This window comes from Phyllobates terribilis, unplaced genomic scaffold, assembly GCF_046119375.1.
Source record: "Phyllobates terribilis strain yellow unplaced genomic scaffold, ASM4611937v1 Scaffold_5__5_contigs__length_657084704, whole genome shotgun sequence".
Taxonomy (NCBI): domain Eukaryota; kingdom Metazoa; phylum Chordata; class Amphibia; order Anura; family Dendrobatidae; genus Phyllobates; species Phyllobates terribilis.
Genome location: NW_027362765.1, coordinates 97,717,135 through 97,739,732, shown reverse-complemented (window position 1 = coordinate 97,739,732; position 22,598 = coordinate 97,717,135). Strand labels below are relative to the sequence as shown.

General features: G+C 43.8%; 1 protein-coding gene across 3 annotated transcripts in view; it reads left to right on the top strand.

Moving 5' to 3' along the window:
• RPTOR (regulatory associated protein of MTOR complex 1) overlaps nt 1-17,659 on the top strand; it is a 274,050-nt gene extending 256,391 nt beyond the window's left edge. For all 3 annotated transcript variants that reach the window (XM_073682602.1, XM_073682601.1, XM_073682600.1), the window contains 15 exons: nt 1,074-1,192; nt 3,644-3,747; nt 3,861-4,047; nt 5,075-5,185; nt 6,047-6,152; nt 6,595-6,709; nt 7,990-8,114; nt 8,209-8,313; nt 8,409-8,459; nt 9,073-9,179; nt 9,467-9,594; nt 12,302-12,388; nt 12,477-12,593; nt 12,674-12,803; nt 16,110-17,659. In XM_073682602.1, the coding sequence (XP_073538703.1) occupies nt 1,074-1,192; nt 3,644-3,747; nt 3,861-4,047; nt 5,075-5,185; nt 6,047-6,152; nt 6,595-6,709; nt 7,990-8,114; nt 8,209-8,313; nt 8,409-8,459; nt 9,073-9,179; nt 9,467-9,594; nt 12,302-12,388; nt 12,477-12,593; nt 12,674-12,803; nt 16,110-16,178 (1,661 nt within the window). In that variant the 3' untranslated portion in view covers nt 16,179-17,659. The remainder of the gene's footprint in view (nt 1-1,073; nt 1,193-3,643; nt 3,748-3,860; nt 4,048-5,074; nt 5,186-6,046; nt 6,153-6,594; nt 6,710-7,989; nt 8,115-8,208; nt 8,314-8,408; nt 8,460-9,072; nt 9,180-9,466; nt 9,595-12,301; nt 12,389-12,476; nt 12,594-12,673; nt 12,804-16,109) is intronic.
• Nucleotides 17,660-22,598: the final 4,939 nt, after the last annotated feature.

Here is a 22,598-nt window from a genome sequence, read left to right as displayed (position 1 = left end):
TAGCACTTATTTCCATCCCTTATATGTAGATTTCCGACATGTTGATCACATTTTGGGTGCAGTTGTATGGAGCGGGCTCAGGATCTGAGCTTGCCCCACACATGGTAGGCGCCGGCTATGTTAGAGAGCTGACATCCTTATGGCAGTGACCAGTGCTAGTTCCGACTGCTGCTACTTACTAATTAAATGCCGCTGTCGATATCTGAAAAAGGGAAGGTATAATCGAACACTCAAAAGGAAAATCACCCCGTCATTAAGGGGTTAATTCTTGGAGCCTCCCCTTTTAAATGGGTTGTCCAGGTTTGGGATGAAAGTCTGCAATCACTCTGTGGGACTGCAGACTTCTGAATCCTCACAGCGTGCACACTGTCAGGATTTTCCAGTGCTGGCGGTGAGAGTGGACGGTCATATGACTGCAAGTATCGATTTGTATACTTCTGGCCACACTCCAACTAGACATGCTTGGCCTTGCTCAATGCAACTGAATTGAGCGAAGTCGAGCACATCTAGTCAGCATGTGACCACCCACTCTCGCCACCGGCATCGGAGAATCCTGACAGCGCGCTGTGAGAATTCAGAAGTCTGCAGTCTTTCATCCCAAGCCTGGACAACCCCTTTAAGGAAAACATGGGTTTTATATTGTTTTTTTTTTCCATAAGCTTCAGTGGAGAGGGACAGATGCACACGTGGCCACCGCTTCTGTATGTATCTACTAGAAGGGGTCATGTGGGGTCTGGGTTGCAGAGCTGAGATGAAGGAATCTTCCTTTTTTTGCCCAGTAGATTTAAAGGGAGGTTGCCATGATTAGACAAACATGCTTTTTTTATTAGCATTATTATATATAAAAACAGCGCCACCCCTGTCCTATAGTTGTATATGGTATTACAGCTCAACCCCTTTCACTTCAGTAGGCTATCGGCTGTAAAAAAAAAAAAAAAAAAAATGTGGGAAGGGAAGTGGCGACATTGCTGTACAAATAATCTGACTTAGAGAAATATAAGTGGTTGTCACTTGTCATGCCATGCAGAATATGGCTCATCCCGTGTGATCCTCACCCCGATTTACCCTTACAGGAGTGTCCTTCAATAGTGTATATACCCAGATATGGAGGGTCCTCCTTCACCTCGCTGCTGACCCGTACCCCGAGGCTTCAGACCTAGCCATGAGAGTGCTGAACAGCATCGCGTACAAGGTAGGAGTTAGTGTGTGGGGGTCACGTATGTACGGCTGCCGATCTGTCAGGCTACATGCCATCCGGCAGTATCCTTCTATGAAGATGGGAGTAAGCCTTTTAAGTCTTTCCATGGATTTGCATTGCTAATTTCTCTTTTTTCAGTATGTTAAATCAGCGCCATATTTGCAGCAAAATACCCATGCTGATTGTGCTGCTGATTTGCTGCTTATTAAAGCCCTCTACATTGAAATGATACCAATCCACAGAGAGTATTGACATTCTGCCCTTGTGTGAACGTAACCATTAAGGATAAGTTCTCACAGGCCGAAAATTATGCGGATTATACATGCAGATTTGCACAGGTAAAATCCACAGCAGGTAACAGCAGCCGGCTGGTGCAAGCGACCTCACAAATCTCTTCCACATGAAATTTGACCTGCTTTGTGGATTTATGTATCTGCAGCTTGTCGAGTTGATAGGGGTAGGGGACCGAGCACTGATTCATTGAAGATATTAACCATTGACTTCCCAGTCAAATCAGAAATACATGGAGCAGAATCACTGCGAAATCCACAGATGCAGATTTTAAACCGATGAAAAATCCGAAGCAAATCTGCACAATTCTGCGGATTTACCTCCAGATTTCCTGCAAAAATGATCATCTGCAGCAAATCCAACCTGTGTGTACATGACCTGATGCTTTTGACTCTTCAGATTTCCGTCACAAAGGGAAACGCTGTCCCGATGATTCTAGGAGGACACCGTCAATTTCATATCAGCAGTGCCATTGAGGAGTACATTTAGGAGACCACCATATGTAGACCTCATGGCAGTTCATTGCAATTCCTATATATTAGTGGCACGTGTCGTGGCTTCCAAGTGATGGAAATCTCCAAACATCAGGGGTCAGTGTGGGAATCACTGATGGCTGCAGATCATGCTCCTTCTCTGCGATGTCCGTGCAATGTCAGTCCGGTAGTGATAGAGGACGGTGCAGCATGGTGGGGATTCCCATTGTTCTGCATCTCCTTCCCGTATACCGCACGCAGTGGTGCAGAGCTCGTCTCCAGGGACCAGCATTGATATTCAGTAGGAATATATCTCTGCCAAACCGTGTCAGCGAGAGTGAATCCTGCAGGGGATTCCTGGGCTTCCTCTGCCCACACGTTCCTCTGTTCTCCTCTGCAGCTGCTTCCCTGCATTGGAGGAGTTGCCCTGTTTTTTAACTCTTGAAATTGCAGTTGGATTGGACTCCCTATTTCTATCCACCCCATGGTGCACACATTTACTTTCACCTTGATAATAACTTCCTGGTTTTCCTGCTATTTATATGGATTCCAGTAATGAAACTGTTAATGAAGACCGTCTTACCAGTGGCTGAAAATTCTCCATTCATTAAAGCGCCCTCCACTCCCGCTGTTCTCTGAGTAATAAAAGCGAGGGTCGTATCCAATGCTGTGATGGAAACCACTCATTAGGGACCATCCTCTTGAGGCATTAAAAAAACATTGAAAAAAGGATTCAGGGTCCGGTTGGTCAGTGAAATGTTCTCGCAGCATGTTGCTTTACTGCAGTAGTATTGTAGGGTATCTCCGTATCTGTCAGCCTTATTTCTTATAGCTTGGCTGCTGCCAAAAACTGTCTGCCAGCGTGTCAGACTATAATGTCCCCATATTCTGCCAGCCCCAGGAACTCCCTCAGTGCCTGTTATATGGATTTTTGGGTGGCAGCGTGGGTGGATGGATTCCTGGGTGGCAGCATGGGTGGATGGATTCCTGGGTGGCAGTGTGAGGCGGTGGATACCTTGATGGCAGTGTGAGGCGGTGGATACCTTGATGGCAGTGTGAGGCGGTGGATACCTTGATGGCAGTGTGAGGCGGTGGATACCTTGATGGCAGTGTGAGGCGGTGGATACCTTGATGGCAGTGTGAGGCGGTGGATACCTTGATGGCAGTGTGAGGCGGTGGATACCTTGATGGCAGTGTGAGGCGGTGGATACCTTGATGGCAGTGTGAGGCGGTGGATACCTTGATGGCAGTGTGAGGCGGTGGATACCTTGATGGCAACGTGGGCGGGTGGATTTCTGGGTGGCAGCGTGGGCGGGTGGATTCCTGGGTGGCAGTGTGGGCGGGTGGATTCCTGGGTGCCAGGGTGGGCGGATGGATTCCTGGGTGGGTGCCAGGGTGGGCGGGTGGATTCCTGGGTGCCAGGGTGGGCGGGCGGGTTGATTCCTTGATGACAGCGTGGGCGGGCTGATTCCTTGATGACAGCGTGGGCGGGCTGATTCCTTGATGACAGCGTGAGCAGGTTGATGGCAGCGTGGGCGGGTGGCTTCCTGGGTGTCAGCGTGAACGGGTGCATTCCCGGGTGGCAGTGTGGGCGGACGGATTCCTGGGTGGTAGCATATGATCAGGCTACAAGGATGACTCTTATATAATTTTCTCGTGCTCACCCGTTTTGCTTTTCCAGGCCACCATGAGCACCCGCCCCCAGCGCATTTTGGATGCTGCCTCCCTCACACAGTCTGCTCCGGCCAGCCCTACTAACAAGGGGATGCACATCCACCAAGTTGGGTAAGAAGTCGCGCAGCTTCTGCCGGTTCTCACCCCTGTCCTGTCTTCATATTTTCGGGTGCAGGTGATTATCTTTTCTGACAGGAATAATTAATGTGATATTTCTACTTTAGGGGATCACCTCCAACTCCAAGCGCCAGCAGCTCAAGTCTTACCAATGATGTCCCTAAAGCAGCAGTCAACAGGGAGTTACCTTCTACCCGGCCTGCCAACGTTGGGGGAAATGTCAGCGTCCAGTACACCCCACATTCTCATCAGTTCCCCCGAACCCGCAAGATGTTTGACAAAGGCCCGGAACAGGTAATACCCAGAAGTTCTGTGCTTGGAAACGTCTTTCCACATAACAGGACAACCTGGTCCTGGTCAGGGCAAATTGTTATCATGGAGAAGGTGTCAGAGCGGCTCTGGATCTGGGGTCACGATCATGCATTGCATTGAAGGCCATGGATGCCCGATGGCACTACTTTGATGCTGCCCAGTAAATGTGGCTGTAGCACTTGGGGATGCCCTGATGGGCGCATTATCCAATACACGTCTGTACATATATGAGATGGAGCCTCGGAGCAGCTCATCTTTCACATGACGCAGCCGTACTTCTCACTTACTCATCTCCACATGCCGGGCTGACGGCTCCCCGGGCTTCTGTAAAGCCGGCTGCTGCTCATGAATATTTGATACGCGGCCTGCTCTGTAAGTATTCGCATTGTATGCACACACCGCATTGGTCCTGACTTATAGAGCTGAAAAACAGCACGTGCGTATTACCGGAGCAAATCCAACGTCATGTGCAAAGCTCGGGTCACATCTGGTATATCCGAGAAGGGATCAGAAACCCCCTAAATGCTTGTGCCGTAATCATGGGACTTATGTCTGCTGACATGATGATGTACATATAGAGCTGTGCCACCATCGCAGCTACCGACAGCTTTCCCAGAGCCCTGAAATTGTGCTGTTTGCCTGCAGCCTGGCTCTGAACTCACAGGGTGGCATGATGACATCACATGCATTACAAAATCGATGACCCAGAATTAAGAATGCAACATTGAAGATTTTTAATAACCACAGCGTCGTTAAAGCTCTGCCCACTGCCATGAGTGGATGTAAACCGTACAAGATGAGTGTTACCACTAGTGATAGCTCCGCTGGTGCCGCTGTTTGGCACAGTGCTGCGATATCTGCTCCATCCACCCTCCCAGAAGTGCAGATTCTGTAGCGAGTGTGATTACCGAGAAAAGTATCAGTTTGTCATGTAATAACGTACTCTCCAAAATGACGTAAGAATACAGATATGTCCTGGGGGCGTCCATAACGCTGACCTCTTTTCCAGACTGCTGAAGACGGAGACGACGTCATTGTCCACAAGGGTTTCCTCTCGGGGTCACTGCAGACTGGCTTCTGTGACTGGAACGCCAAGTACTTTGCTCAGCCAGTTATGAAGGTAATGGATACAGTTATAGCTGCGGTTCATCACCAGAAGAGAGTGGTTTATGTTTAGGGTCATTCTGCAGTGTCCGTCAGTAGTATACATCAGGAGGATTGCTGGATGTAGATTACCGAAGTATACAAACTAATGAAAATTACTATAAAAGGATACAGTAGTATGTATCACCCATAGACTGCTGTTTTAGAAATAGAGGCCAAAAGGAGACTACTTTGTCCTCCATGAGCTGAGACCTATAAACGAAGATGAGCTTTGTAAGAAATTTTGGAAGGCAGCCGACCATTAGACTCTCGTCAGCCTGCCGGCGCCCGTGTGTCTTCCCCATGCCAGCTCCTGTACAGTAGTATGCATCACCCATAGACTGCCATTTTGGAAATAAAGGCCAAAAGAAGACTACTTTGTCCTCGATGAGCTGAGACCTGTAAATGAAGATGAGCCTTGTAGGAAATAGTGGGAGGCAGCCGACCATTAGACTCTCCTCAGCCTGCAGGCGCCCCCCTGTCTTCCCGGTGCCGGCGCCCGCTTGTCTTCCCCTTGCCAGCGCCCGCCTTTATCCCCTGCATACTACTGAGAGGAGTAGCACGAGATGACAGCTATGAAAGAAACCTTACTTGTGCGACACTGTGCTAGGAGATGTTCATACTGTATGTAGCCCCCCCCCCAGTAGTGCTAACATGGTTTGCAGCTTGTGAACGGTTTTGCTTGCATGTTGCAATAATAATGTATTGAGATTGGAGTCCATAATGAAATTAGGAGTAAGGTAATGATGGATTCGTCTATGGTAATTGAGTTTTGATGCTGCTGCTGTCACTCGAGAGGGTTTGGACTGACTCTTGCGGTTACCCTGTGTCCACCCAGGTGCCTGAAGAACATGATGAGGAGAGCCAGGTCCGTAAGGAACGGGAGTGGCGATTCCTGAGGAATGCCAGGGTCAGGAATGAAGCACATTGCCTCATACAGAAAGGTGAGGACCCTGACATCTTGAGCTGTGCTCACTCCCTGCTGTCTGACAGCCATGAACCCCGTCTCCTGCACCTCCCTCCTGTCTCTCTACCTTCCCGGATTCCTGGCCATGAGGACTGGATTACACCTGCAGTATTAGATTCTTCTTTCCGGTGTGTCGAGGTGAGATTTTAAGTGTCTGTGACTGTATTAACACGGCGCCTGTCCTGCCGAGCGCAGTTAATCTGAGCTGACAAGTGTCCAGTCCCGGATCAATATCCATCCTCCCGCAGCCAGCTCCATTTATTAATATGTGTGCGATGGAGAGATGCAGCCGGTGGGGGCAGCTCTGGCCTTGGGTCTGTGTGGAGCCGGAGAGTCCCAGCAGATGAAGGCAGGAAGGAAGGAGTTTGCCTTCAGGAAATTAACTTTTTGTAATCACTTAGTTTTGTCTTATTTACTAGGCATCACTAAGATGGACGAACAGATCTTCATTAACCGCAATCCGGGAGTTCCCTCCGTGGTGAAGTTTCATCCCTTTACGTCCTGCATCGCTGTTGCAGACAAGGACAGTATCTGGTAAGACAGTGAGCGGAAGAGGCAGATGTGGGACAAATTCATGGGTCCATGTGGAGGGCAAACAGCGAAGTCTCAGGACATACATGTCCAAAGATGTCAGATATTGTTTGGCAGGTATCGTGCACATCCTGGCAGGTTATTGCCGAAGTAATGTCATCAGTACCATTCACCTCCCGTTACAGAAATGTGCCGCACAAGACCAGTTGTCAACCACATCTATACCTTGCTCACCCTTAGAGGAATTATACCTTGTACTTCCAAAATCTAAGGTAGATTTCAAGAAAACCTCCTTTAAAGCATTATGCAAATTAGATGCTTGGTTCACAGTGGGCAGGGCCTCCCGGCCTAGAGCAGCTTCTGTCAGTCAGTCTGGCCAGCTCCTACCACTCCCTTGATTAACTTCATTTGCTTCCTTTACTGAAATCCCACCATATTAGCGTATTTTGCAGGCCGCCCCAGTGTTGGCGCATTTTGCTGGCCGCCCAGTGTTGGCGCATTTTGCTGGCCGCCCCGATGTTGGCGCGTTTTGCTGGCCGCCCCGGTGTTGGCGCGTTTTGCTGGCCGCCCCGGTGTTGGCGCGTTTTGCTGGCCGCCCCGGTGTTGGCGCGTTTTGCTGGCCGCCCCGGTGTTGGCGCGTTTTGCTGGCCGCCCCGGTGTTGGCGCGTTTTGCTGGCCGCCCCGGTGTTGGCGCGTTTTGCTGGCCGCCGCGGTGTTGGCGCGTTTTGCTGGCCGCCGCGGTGTTGGCGCGTTTTGCTGGCCGCCGCGGTGTTGGCGCGTTTTGCTGGCCGCCCCGGTGTTGGCGCGTTTTGCTGGCCGCCCCGGTGTTGGCGCGTTTTGCTGGCCGCCCCTGTGTTGGCGCGTTTTGCTGGCCGCCCCGGTGTTGGCACATTTTGTGCATATGCATGGTACTTCATTCGGTGCAGTACTTGCCCAACCCAAGTGAAACCAAGCCTTCAATTGAGCAAGCTGGGGTGGAGCTGGCATGACTGACTGGTAGAAGGGGCTCTGAAACACACGGCCACCTGTCCAAGGAGCACTGAAGACGTAATCTGCATAATGAATGGTTTTCTTGGAATGTAGTCCATGGATTTTAGAACGAATGGCATGATTCTTCTTAGCTGCCCTACACGGGAATGTACTAACGTTACAACATCATTTTGCCGTGGCAGACTGCCCTTAAAGAAGGTTTTCCTAGTCTAACCTCTATGTAAGGAGGGTATATACCTACATATATGATTTTTTTTTCTCCTTATTATCCTTGTTCAATGTATTGATTGCAGCTTCTGGGATTGGGAGAAAAATGAGAAGCTGGATTACTTCCACAATGGTAACCCGCGCTACACCCGGATTACAGCTATGGAATATCTGAATGGCCAGGACTGCTCGCTGCTGCTCACCGCCACAGGTAAGGAGCCAGGAGGTTATCATCCAGGATCCGCCATCCTGAGCGTCCATAGAGATGGAGGAAGCCGCAACGATTTATTTACTTGTGCCAACAGATGATGGCGCCATACGAGTATGGAAGAACTTTGCTGATCTAGAGAAGAATCCTGAGATGGTCACCGCTTGGCAGGGGTTGTCCGACATGCTGCCGAGTACACGAGGTAACGCCCGGATGGCACTACATTTAGGATGGGAAGGAGCCTGGCATAGGAATTATGTGATGCATAAATAAAAAAAAAATTCTTTCCTTTAAAAGGAGGCCTGGCACGACGAGTCTCCATATACCTTGACCGTAGTAAGCAAGGAGGTAAGGAGAGCTGGGAGAAAATGAACTTTGTTATCACGTTGTGTGTTCAATTTTTCCTACTTGTACATGGAAACCATCAGTATGCAGATTTGCTGCTGCTGTTGGATATTATTATAATCTTTGGCCAGATCATGAACGCATAAACACACAATGTACGAATTCCTAACATGCACTGTACATAATTGTACTAAAGACAAAAGCTCAGAATACAAGATCCATCAACAGCATCTTGTTGATGGTTTCCAGATGTAAGTAGCCTGTTTTCAACACATTGCATATTAAATTACGGCTGAAAAAATTATATTTTCTGGAGGCTTTGCTGACCACAATACTCCTACGAGTCACTCAAGAAACTTTTCACCTCAGTTTTGAGGTAAGAAAGTCGTAGGTTGGCATTATAAAAAACTGTTTTCTCTAGGGGATCCAGCACTAATGCATCAGAGACCCTCCTTTTTAATGGGTTCCATGTAATTGATGACCCCTTGTATTTTATTACTGGGTCCCAGTGTCCGGGCCCTTCCGTTCCAGTGTTCGGGCCCCGGGGGGGATCTGCTCTCTGCATTTAACCTGTGCATGAGATACAATTTCCCATGTTAACATCCTGCCTTTTCAGGGGCCGGCATGGTAGTAGACTGGGAGCAAGAGACGGGATTACTTGTCGCGTCCGGGGACGTCCGCGTCATCCGAATATGGGACACTGACCGAGAGATGAAAGTGCAGGTTAGTGACTGAGTGCTGAAAAACTCAATGTTTCCATAATTCCTTTAATCCGGTCCCCTATAATCCAAAAATCCCATTGACCAATAGCATTGTTTCACATGTTGTTCCAAGAGCTGATAGTGTGGAAGTATAAAGTATGGTGGCTGCTAATAAGGATAAGACATGGAGATGCAAATATCTAGCCATCCGGATTTAAGTCTTCATCTGATGAGATTTTTACAATATAGGGACGATATTGTGATTACTTTATATACCATCCACCCTGACTGTATATAATCTCTCCTCAGGACATTCCCACCGGAGCAGACAGCTGTGTGACCAGCCTATCGTGTGACTCCAATCGCTCCCTCATTGTGGCCGGCCTGGGGGACGGCACGGTTCGGATCTTTGATCGCAGGATGTCACAGAACGATTGGTACTGTCCTTTAGATGTCAAAATAAATGCCCCCGTGACGGAAATATAGGGACTATAGCATCCTGTTAACCCCTTCCTGACTAAAAACCATCCATAAAACTTAGATCTATCAAAATATAAAATTCTTTAAACCTTATGTTAAAAACTGGAAAGAAAAAGTCAGATTGCTGTTTTTTTTTATTACCGCATCCCCCCTAAAAAATGCATTAAAAAGCAATCAAAACGTCTTTTATAGCCCAAAAATGGCATCAATAATATGATCAGCTCGACTCCATTTATTGATAGAAATTTTTTTTTACAGTTCTCAGAAAATGGCGACACAAAACAAATATTTGTTTGTTGTTGTTTTTTTACAAAGTTCATGATTTTTTTTAACCACTAAAATATTAAAGAAACCTTATAGCTATGTTCACACATTGCCTTTTTCCAGCATCTTTTCCAGCGCTTTTTTATGCAAATTAAAAGTTCTTTCTTACAGTACCAGCAAAAGATTTCAGAAATCTCTGGCACACGCTTGTTTTCTTTTCCTGACTGAATTGGAAAACTGCAGCGTTTTTTAACTCTGCAGCATGTCACTTCTTTCAGCGTTTTTTAACTCTGCAGCATGTCACTTCTTTCAGCGTTTTTTAAATCTGCAGCATGTCAATTCTTTCAGCGGTTTTTAACTCTGCAGCATGTCACTTCTTTCAGCGTTTTTTAACTCTGCAGCATGTCACTTCTTTCAGCGGTTTTTAACTCTGCAGCATGTCACTTCTTTCAGCGTTTTTTAACTCTGCAGCATGTCACTTCTTTCAGCGTTTTTTAACTCTGCAGCATGTCACTTCTTTCAGCGTTTTTTAACTCTGCAGCATGTCACTTCTTTCAGCGTTTTTTAACTCTGCAGCATGTCACTTCTTTCAGCGTTTTTTAACTCTGCAGCATGTCACTTCTTTCAGCGTTTTTTAACTCTGCAGCATGTCACTTCTTTCAGCGTTTTTTAACTCTGCAGCATGTCACTTCTTTCAGCGTTTTTTAACTCTGCAGCATGTCACTTCTTTCAGCGTTTTTTAACTCTGCAGCATGTCACTTCTTTCAGCGTTTTTTAACTCTGCAGCATGTCACTTCTTTCAGCGTTTTTTAACTGCAGCATGTCACTTCTTTCAGCGTTTTTTAACTCTGCAGCATGTCACTTCTTTCAGCGGTTTTTAACTGCAGCATGTCACTTCTTTCAGCGTTTTTTAACTCTGCAGCATGTCACTTCTTTCAGCGTTTTTTAACTCTGCAGCATGTCACTTCTTTCAGCGTTTTTTAACTCTGCAGCATGTCACTTCTTTCAGCGTTTTTTAAATCTGCAGCATGTCACTTCTTTCAGCGTTTTTTAACTCTGCAGCATGTCACTTCTTTCAGCGTTTTTTAACTCTGCAGCATGTCACTTCTTTCAGCGTTTTTTAACTCTGCAGCATGTCACTTCTTTCAGCGTTTTTTAACTCTGCAGCATGTCACTTCTTTCAGCGTTTTTTAACTCTGCAGCATCTCACTTCTTTCAGCGGTTTTTAACTCTGCAGCATGTCACTTCTTTCAGCGGTTTTTAAATCTGCAGCATGTCACTTCTTTCAGCGTTTTTTAACTCTGCAGCATGTCACTTCTTTCAGCGGTTTTTAACTCTGCAGCATGTCACTTCTTTCAGCGTTTTTTAACTCTGCAGCATCTCACTTCTTTTAGCGGTTTTTAACTCTGCAGCATGTCACTTCTTTCAGCGTTTTTTAACTCTGCAGCATGTCACTTCTTTCAGCGGTTTTTAACTCTGCAGCATGTCACTTCTTTCAGCGGTTTTTAACTCTGCAGCATGTCACTTCTTTCAGCGGTTTTTAACTCTGCAGCATGTCACTTCTTTCAGCTTTTTTTTAACTCTGCAGCATGTCACTTCTTTCAGTTTGTGCAGCATTTTTTCACCCATAGAAAGCAACAAGAAAGTGCAAAAAAACGCAGCGCACACTTTTTTTTTTCTACGTTTTTGCAGCATTTTTGGTGAGTAAAACTAACTTTATTACACTTGTACTGTAGATGAAGCACACATATAATCCGCAGCAAAGCACAGTAAAAAAAAAAAAAAGAGGGCAGCTTTTGCCAGCAGAAAAAAATGCTGCAAAAACTCAACATGTGAACATAGCCGAAAGGTTTGCTTTCACCATAATTGTACTGACCTTAAGATTCATGTTGCCAGTTCATTTTTATTGCACAATGAACAGTGTAAAAATATAACACCAAAAAACAATGGTTGAATTACTTTTTTTTTTTATTTCACCCCATTTACAATTTTACATTATATGTTGAAATGAAGTCGTTCCAAACTGCAACTTGTCCCGCAAAAAAAACAGCAATAAAATGTAGGGTTCTTGGAAACGTGAATTAAAACACAAACGGAGAATTGTCCGGTCATGAAAGGGTTAGCATGGAGATAAGCTGCGCCATAATTAGTTGACAGCTGATTATTCCCATTGCCATACTTAATGCAAATATGGGAATGGTGACTAGATGCGGTAAGTGTCCACCGTAATACTAGATACTAGACTAAATCCACCTTGGACTGAGTGTAATACCAGCCACAGCCTACGGTACAGTGTGGCGCTGTTTCTAGGAAAAATTAATCTGAACTTTTTTTTTTCTAACTGCTTGCTATGACTTTACTGCCGCAGTTGTCTGACAACCCCTTTCCCTATGTCTTCAGCCGTGTCATGACCTATCGTGAGCACACGTCTTGGGTGGTAAAAACCCATATCGAAACACATGCGCAAGGAAACATCTTGAGCGTCAGGTACAAGATCCATTTTTTTGGTTTCTTTTGATAGTCACACCTTTTTTTAATTTCTTACGGTATAAAATCCAATCTTTTCTATACCCAGTGTCAACGGCGACGTGCGAAGCTTCGACCCCAGGCTAACGGAATCGATAAACACGCTACAGATTGTCAAAGGACTGACTGCTCTTGACTACCATCCACTGGCCAACCTGTTTGCTGGGTATGTCACATTCTGCGGATCCATAACCTGTCCTGTGCCTGTGTGATATGCCAGTCTGATGGTTCCCTCTCTTCTTTCAGCGGTTCTATGAACCAGTTTATTGCCATCTACAACGGAGGTGGAGAGCAGATTAGTAACATCAAATACTATGACGGATTCATGGGCCAAAGAATTGGGGCCATCAGCTGCTTGGCTTTCCATCCCTACTGGGTAAGTGTCTCCAGCAATGGTCTGCTTGTGGCTGAAAGTGGCCTAGGTCAAGAAGATATTTCTAACACTGATAAACTTTTTCTTCTGGTCATAATCCATATATTCATGATACAAACATTTTAATAAGTTGTTTTCAACCCTTTGACCATCGATCTTCTTCAATCAGCCAACTGCTATTCCTCCACACATATAGACACCCAGTTCAGCCGAGCGTGTAGATGTTTTTGTAGGGAGAGGCTTGGTTTGGGCAGAATTGTAAAAATTAGGTCCAGAAAAAAATCCACTATATATTGTTCATCGCTTGTATAGCACCAACTTCACTAATGGAATTAGGAACAGCCTTCATAGCTTTTCCCTGATATTGAATGTATGAAAAAATCAAGCCCAAAAAGGACACAATAGTAAAGTTCTGCTAAATTAAGTATGCTTCCATGCAGATACTTTTATTCTACTTACATCAGTTAAAATCCAGCATATGATTTTGCATATCCAGCCAGACTCAAGTTTCACCAACTTCGGCTTCTTCAGGGGATGGCACACTGATTTAGCAGTACTATGCTATTGTGTCCTTTTTGGGTCTGCACTTTTTGACTTCCTGTACAGATAGAAGGTGGGAAGAATATTTCCAATTTCTGTATTAAAATTGTGTTTTTTGAGAGACTATGAGAGTGACTATGTTTGAAGAATCTCCGGCACATAAAGTGCTTAGAGGATTTAAGTATTCCTAGGTTCTTTTAAAGATGTTAGGCTTCTCTGTTGTCGAAATCTCCCCCTAATGCCCTACCCTTTTACAACTTGCTAGCAGTGAAATTAAGAAAGCGGAGATGGAAAGGCCATTCCTCATCCCGATTTCCATAGCTTTTAGAACTGATCATATACAGTGGTGTTCAAAATAATAGCAGTCCAATATGACTAAGCAGATTAATCACTGTTTTTGGAATAAATTATATTACCACATGTCAAACAATTTACCAGTTGGTGCAGTAGATTCTAAGAAAACCAACAGACTCGGCATTCATGATCTGCAAGTTTTTGAGTCTTATACAACAAAAAATTGCCATACAATAACAGCACAATTGGATGCCACCCCATCTGTCTAGAACGCGGGGCCACCACGGCACTAAAGCTGCAGACCAAATAATGAACCATAGGAAAAAAAAACAACAGTACTTGAAAAATATGTAATGATTTTTATAGGGTACATAATATAAAATGTACATATAGGACAGACACTAGAGGGAATAGTACAGATGGAACAGTATGCTAGAGGGTAGGGTTACATATGCACAATGCCCTGTGGCCAAATAATAGCATATTAATTTGGCCACAGGGCATTGTGCAATTTTTTGATTCTATGTTACCAGCATGATATAACTCTATTTCCCCCACCCCTTTTTATTGGCATATGTAACCGTACCCTCTAGCATACTGTTCCATCTGTACAATTCCCTCTAGTGTCTGTCCTATATGTACATTTTATATTATGTACCCAATAAAAATCAGTACATATTTTTAAAGTACTGCTGCTTTTTTATCCCATTGTTCATGTTTTTGAATCTGTGTATTTGAATAATTAATTGAAAGGGGGGTGTTCAAAAATAATAGTAGTGGGGAGTTCAATTAGTGAGGTCAATCATTCTGTGAAGAAACAGGTGTGAATCCGGTGGCCCTTATTTAGGAGTGAAGCCAGCACGCGTTGTACATGCATTTCTCCTTGAAAGCCTGAGAAATATGGGTCGTTTGATACATTGTTCAGAAGAACAGCGTACTTTGATTAAAGTTCATTGGAGAGGGTAAAACTTATATAGAAGTGCAGACAATGATAGGCTGTTCAGATAAAATGATCTCCAATGCTTTAAAATGGAAAGCAAAACCAGAGAGACATGGAAGAAATGGAAGACTACAATTCGAATGGATCGAAGAATAGCCAGAATGGCAAAGGCTCAGCCAATGATCAGCTCAAATGATGATCAAAGACCATCTCAAGTTACCTGGGAGTACTGTGACAGTGAGAAGACGCCTGTGTGAAGCTAATCTCTTAGCAAGAAGTCCCTGCAAAGTCCCACTGGGACATGTACTGAAGCGGATACAATTTGCCAAAGAACACATCAACTGGCCTAAAGAGAAATGGAGAAACATTTTGTGGACTGATGAAAATAAAATTGTTCTTTTTGAGTCCAAGGGCCGCAGACAATTTGTCAGACGACCCCCGAACTCTGCATTCAAGCCACAGTACACTCTGAAGACAGTGAAGCATGGTGGTGCAAGCATCATGATATGGGCATGTTTCTCTTACTATGGTGCCGGACCTATTTACCGCATACCAGGGACCAGTTTGCATATATTAAAACACTTGAAGAAGTCATCTTTCCTTACGCTGAAGAGGATATGCCCTTGAAATTGGTGTTTCAACAAGACAATGACCCTAAACACACCAGTAAGAGTAAAATCTTGGTTCCAGTCCAACAAAATTGAGGTTATGGAGTGGCCAGCCCAATCCCCGGACCTTAATCTGATAGAACACTTGTGGGGTGACATCAAAAATACAGTTTCTGAGGCAAAACCAACAAATGCCAAAAAATTGTGGGATGTAGTCAAAGCATCCTGGGCTGGAATAACAGTTGACAGGTGCCAGAAGCTGGTTGACTCTATACAACATTGATGTGAAGCAGTTCTAAAAAAAACTGTGGGTATAGAACTACATATTAGGTTAGTGATTCAAAGGAATGCTAAATCCTCAAAAAAAGACATATTGTGAGTTTGTAAAGACAAATGCAGACACTGCTATTTTTTAGAACAACCCAATGTTCATTTTTTGTTATTTTCTGTAAAGTAGTTAAAAATTATATACATTTCTCTTCATGTTTTGAAATAGAAAACAGTGTGCAATGTTCCCAATGCATGGAAATAAAAACTAGTATAAAGATTGTGTGCTTAACTCATGTTTTTGAACACACTGCTATTATTTTTGAACACGACTGTAGGCAAGGATTGTGTTTACCCAGTAAAGGGAAGCAATGTGACTGATCTCTGCACCAAAACCCGAATCTCATCTCTTTCCGGTGGCCACACTGCTGCATGCCTTGTCATCAGCACCAAACTCTGCTCTGATAATGCACCCACTTTCCTTGGCATTTGGTGAGAGGGTGTAGTTGTAGTTAGAGAGCGACGAGCTTTCAGAAAGGGTCCAAAATCATAAAACCACTAACTCATAAAGGACATAACTGAACTTGGCTTTGTTGTTCTCATCGTTCTTTAGTATTATGTTATTGACTATATCTAATCCTCTTTTTCTCGCCCCCGTAGCCTCACTTAGCTGTCGGCAGCAACGATTACTACATGTCTATATATTCGGTGGAGAAGCGAGTGAGATAGCCACTGGAAGAGAGACACAGGGAATGGACTCTTAGCTTCCGTTCCTAATCTTCCTGCTTTTTGGACAAGACTCTTGACCTTACTTGGTGATGATTGATAATGTCATTCGAATGCTGCTTCTTAGAACCTGAAGACCTCTCTGAATGGAATAAGTTAATGAACCAATGACAGAACTATATGAAGATTCCCCGTCTCCTGCCATCTAATTCTTATACTTATTTTGTGTTTGATTTTTTTTTAAGCATTCAATCAGAGGCAAGTGGGGAGGACTTAGTATACGACCACCTGAAATTTGACATAGCGGGCAGGAATATTTTAAGTGTTTCCTGGTTTGAATCCTAATTTGTGCTACTGATGATTTGGGCTTGTTCACATGCAATGCTTTTTTTTTGTGCTTGAAAAAACAGTGTTTTATAGTAGCAGAAAAATGAATGAAATTTTTTAGAATCTCAGTCACACGGTGCGTTTTTATTTCCTTGCAATTTTTTGACCTGTGGTTTGTTTTTTGAAAAAAGCACTGCATGTCAATTCCTTTTTTGCCCTTTTGAGATCAAAGTGGCTTAGCACCGAAAAAAAAAACGCAAGCAGTTTCCTCTGCGGTTTTCTGGCCATAGTCTGTATTTCTCGCAAGAAAAAAAAAACTTCAAAGCAACTACGTGTGAACATGCCCATATTCCTGCCGCTGATCTTTGACGTGCTGTGGAGGGCCTCAGGTGATTTTTGGGTAAATGATTCCAGTAAAAGGGCACCTCCCAGAAGAATCACTTAAGTTTTTGATAATGTTGTCTTGCAGCCTCTGCTCATACAACCTCAGAATCCGCCTCGATGGTTGAGGAGGCTTTAAACAAACCAGCAGTTTCTTATTCACGAGGCCGACATCACTCATCTTCGAGCTCCCTTTTATCCTTGTAATTCATTTTTACAGGGGAACGGGGAAGGGAGTCTTTGTATTGAGGAAGGCGTTTTATCACTGCTTACATATAGCTGCCACATTTTCATTTGTGGGGGTAATAGGATGGGGGGTCCATCCAGGGGGCTTCAGTTATAATAATGGGAGCATTGACCAGTAAGATACATTTTATGACCAATGGTGTTATATTAACACGGTGTGTCTCAGACTAAAGAGGATCCTCGGCCAGCCAGCTGGGCGCCCTCGGCCAATGAGTCCATTTTAACTACAGATTTTCTATACAGCTGGGTGAGTGTTTTAAAGCTCCAAGGATCACTAATGGATGACCATGCAATATCGGAGCCCAGTATCATACATATTATTATTCCTATTTTGGTGACGTCAATTTTTTTTAACCTCCTGTGTACCATAACTATCTGTCAGAGCTTTGGCTGAGTCACCTATTCATTCAGTATGGCCCGAGGCTCCCAGTCACTTTGCACTATGTCACCAAATCCTCTTTTTTTTTTTTTTCTTTCTAGACTGAGCTTATTGTTGTTTACACTATTTTAACTAAAATCTCTGTTTTTTTTTTTTTTTTTAAAAAATACAAAAACAAAAAATGAAAAGACTGGACGGTTCTCCAGCGTCCACAAGAAAATGCAGATGGTTTCAACCAAACGGCGACATACTCCCGGCATCTGGAAGGAGGTTGCGGTGGCGCTCTGACTTTGGAATGACCTATATAATATATACACAAGTATATATTTTTTTCTTTGCACCGTGCATTGTGAGTAGGACAATATGACGTTTTCACCTATTTATTTTAACACCACGAGACGAGGAGGAGGTTGCGTCCTATAGGAATGTATGGGAATTATTGGAGGAACATTCATTAAATATTAATAAAACCAGGGAAACGCGTTTCTGTGTTTTTTGTCGGAGGAAAACTCTTTGGGAGATGAGTTTACAACGGTGAAATTAAGTCTTTTTAATCCTGCTGCATGGAGATGAGCTGGGTGGCCCCCCAGACTCATGGACTGGCATGCGAGGAGGGGTGAAATGTGCGCTGTATTGTATTTTACGTAAAGATCTGAGGACGTGTTGCCAAGGAGATCTGCGGATTTTCATTAAGTAGAGACTGGTGAAACTTTGTACAAAAATTCTTCCTCCATTGTTAAAATGCCATTTGCATGGATGGATTATTGCCAGCTGAGTGTTACATATTAATAGGGATGATGATGTTTAGATAAAATTTTTGTTTTTACCACAACATCCTGGTGAAGAAGGCGCTCTTGTCTCATTAGCGTGACATTGCAGACTATTGAACGAGACTCAGAGGACACACCTGTCCATGCAATGGTTTTCCTTGTTCTTATTTGAATGTGCACACAGTAGATTCAGACGGAAAGCAGCAAAACCACAACATGACACATATGGGGACAAGGAGTAAAGAAACACATGTGAAACAAACCAGAATATGTTTTGAACTTTAGATACCTCTAATACCCCCCTTTTACTTTGATGTCCGCTTTATACCCCTTTGGCAGTCTGTCAAGCAGCTTCTTCAGGAATGACCTGGATGGGCTTCCATTGAACAGCTATGCCTTGTCAAGAGTTCATTTGTGGAATCACCGGCCTTCAAAAAGTGTCTGCGACTATCAAGTGTGTTTTGCTGAGGCAGTGTTTGTAACCATCTCCATACAGTGCTGAGCCCTATCCCACAACTGTTCTATACCAGAATATGTAATTAACCACTCAACTAAATAAAGTAATACTGTCATTTATTTCTTTAATACATGAAGGTCAGTTATCCCGGAAAATTGCTAGAACCTTATTAGTATCCTTATTTTTAATTCACATATCAGTATTTCATCAGTATTTGTATGCCAAAACCACAGAACAGGTCTCCAAAACACAACAGGTGTCAATCTTTCAATTATAGTTTTTCTCTTCAAGTCCCACTCCTTGTTTTGGCATACAACCACTGATGCAAAATAATGACGTGTGAATGAGGCCTTAAATGCCGTCATGATACCATCAATCGCTATTATGAAACTGGCTCTCTTGAGGACCGCCCCAGGAAAGAAGGACCAAGAATGACCTCTGCTGCAGAGGATAAGTTCTTCAGCGTTCCCAGCCTCAGAAAACAAAAAAATTACAGCACATCAGATAATCTCATAAATGATACACAGACATCAAGTAGCAGATACATGTAAACGTCAACTGTCAAGAGAAGACTGTGAAGCAGTCATTATGAACGAATTTCCGCAAAGAAACCACTACTGAGGACGGCAAACAAGAGGAGACTTGTTTGTGGCAAATAACACAAGGGCTGGACTTTAGATCAGAAATCTGTACTTTAGTCTAAAGCGTCAAAATGTGAGATTTTTTTATTCCAACTATGTGTGTGTGAGATGTAGAAAAGATGAGCAGATGGTTTTTACATGTGTGGTGCCCACCATGAAGCATGGAGGGGGAGGTATGATGGTGCGAGGGTGCTTTGCTGGAGACAAGGTGGGAGATTTATTCCAAATTGAAGGCATTTACCCAGCATTTCTACCACAGCATTCTGCAGTTACACCTCATCCCATCTAGTTTATACCTAGTGGGACCATCATTTGAGTTGCAGCTGAACAATGCCCCAAAACAAACTTCCAAGCTATGTAAGTGCTATGTGATAAGGAAGGGATAGAAGAAGCATCAGATGGTCTCCAGTCAGAGGGGGTTTTCCACCTTGTTTCCATATGTATTTCATTGTGGTTTTACTGCCTTCAGTCAGAATTTACAATGTTCCACTCCTTATTTTGGCTGACAAATACTGAGGTAAAATACTGAACATGTGAACGGTGCCTTAAAGTGACTGTGTCGACAGTATTTACCCCTTAAAATGGTTGACAGCACTTGAAAATTGAACATTCAAGCAGTTTATACAATCTTTCCTGGCAAAGAAATGCAAGTTTTAAGTGCCTTCAAATTCAGATGACAATTGTCCAGCGTGCAGTTCCTTCATGTGAAGTCCCCTGGACTCTGCACTGAACGCTCCCTATTTCCTCCCCTCTGAGTGACAGCTCTAATGTCCAACCAGAAGACAGACACGTTAAATTGTAATGCCTAATCCTTCTGTCATGAGAGCTCAGCCCCTGCCAGACATTGGAATCCCTACTTGGAGTATATGGATGCTCACCAAGCCTGAGCATGCCTGTGCCTGGGGGTTGGATGAGAGGGGCAGGAGACCGGACTGCTATCTGATGTGTATAACCACTAGAAAATTGTGATTTACTTCACTACAAGACTCAAGATTGCAAACGTTATGTGCTGCAGAAGGTGATGTGTCACAAAGGCTGAGTTACAACACATTTCATATTTATTCATGTCAAGCTGTAGCTCTGCTGACTGATTAGGATATGATACCGCAAGACGCATGCTAATGAGCTTGATTATTATGCTAATCAGGCACCTGGGCGGGGCCAGGCCTCTCTGACATGTCTTTATATTCACAATGCAATGAAGAAAAAGATCCTAAGTGAAGGAGGCAAAGGGAATAATGGATATGAGTGTGTGTGTATATATATATATATATATATATATATATATATATATATATATATATATATATATATATATATATATATATATATATATACAGTGCCTACAAGTAGTATTCAACCCCCTGCAGATTTAGCTGGTTGACACATGCGGAGTTAACTTGGCATTGTGACATTTGTACTGTAGATCAGCCTGGAAGTGAGAAATGCACTGCAGCAAATTTTTTTTTTTTTTTTTTTTTAAAAAACGTTAAAAGTTAATTCAGAGTGTCATTTATTATTCAACCCCTCAAACCACAAGAATTCTGTTTGGTCCCCCAAAAGTATTAAGAAGTAGTTCAGGCACCAAGAATAATGAGCTTCACATGTGTGGATTAAAGATCCCTTTTGCCAGCCTTTTCTGACTATTTAAGACCCTCCCCAAACTTGTGAACAGCACTCAGACATGGTCAACATGGGAAAGACAAAGGAGCATTCCAAGGCCTTCAGAGACAAGACCGTGGAGGGTCACAAGGCTGGCAAGGGGTACAAAACCCTTTCCAAGGAGTTGGGCCTACCTGTCTCTACTGTTGGGAGCATCATCCGTAAGTGGAAGGCTTATGGAACTACTGTTAGCCTTCCACGGCCAGGACAGCCTTTGAAAGTGTCCTCCCGTGCCGAGGCCAGGCTTGTCCGAAGAGTCAAGGCTAACCCAAGGACAACAAGGAAGGAGCTCCGGGAAGATCTCATGGCAGTGGGGACATTGGTTTCAGTCAATACCATAAGTAACGTACTCCACCGCAATGGTCTCCGTTCCAGACGAGCCCGTAAGGTACCTTTACTTTCAAAGCGTCATGTTAAGGCTCGTCTACAGTTTGCTCATGATCACTTGGAGGACTCTGAGACAGACTGGTTCATCAAGGTTCTGATGAGACCACACACGTGACGTTTGGAGACTGGATGGCACTGCATACGACCCCAAGAATACCATCCCTACAGTCAAGCATGGTGGTGGCAGCATCATGCTGTGGGGCTGTTTCTCTGCCAAGGGGCCTGGCCATCTGGTCCGCATCCATGGGAAGATGGATAGCACGGCCTACCTGGAGATTTTGGCCAAGAACCTCCGCTCCTCCATCAAGGATCTTAAGATGGGTCGTAATTTCATCTTCCAACAAGACAACGACCCAAAGCACACAGCCAAGAAAACCAAGGCCTGGTTCAAGAGGGAAAAAGTCAAGGTGTTGGAGTGGCCTAGTCAGTCTCCTGACCTTAACCCAATTGAAAACTTGTGGAAGGAGCTCAAGAATAAAGTCCACATGAGACACCCAAAGAACCTAGATAACTTGGAGAAGATCTGCATGGAGGAGTGGGCCAAGATAACTCCACAGACCTGTGCCGGCCTGATCAGGTCTTATAAAAGACGATTATTAGCTGTAATTGCAAACAAGGGTTATTCCACAAAATATTAAACATAGGGGTTGTATAATAATTGACCCACACTTTTATGTTTAAAATGTACTAAAATTCAACTGAGCAACATAACTTTTTGGTTTGTAAGATTTATGCTTCTGTTCATAAAACCTACTCTCGTTTGCAGTTTGAAGGCTCTAACTTATTTGCATCTTATCAAACCAGCTAAATCTGCAGGGGGTTGAATACTACTTGTAGGCACTGTGTATGTATGTATATATATATATATATATGTATATATATATATATATATATATATATATATATATATATATATACACAATGCTCAAAAAAATAAAGGGAACACAAATAACACATCCTAGATCTGAATGAATGAAATATTCGCATTGAATACAATGTACAAAGTTGAATGTGCTGACAACAAAATCACACAAAAATCATCAATGGAAATCAAATTTATTAACCAATGGAGGCCTGGATTTGGAGCCCCCCCCCCCCAAAAAAAAAAAATTAAAGTGGAAAAACACACTACAGGCTGATCCAACTTTGATGTAATGTCCTTAAAAGAAGTCA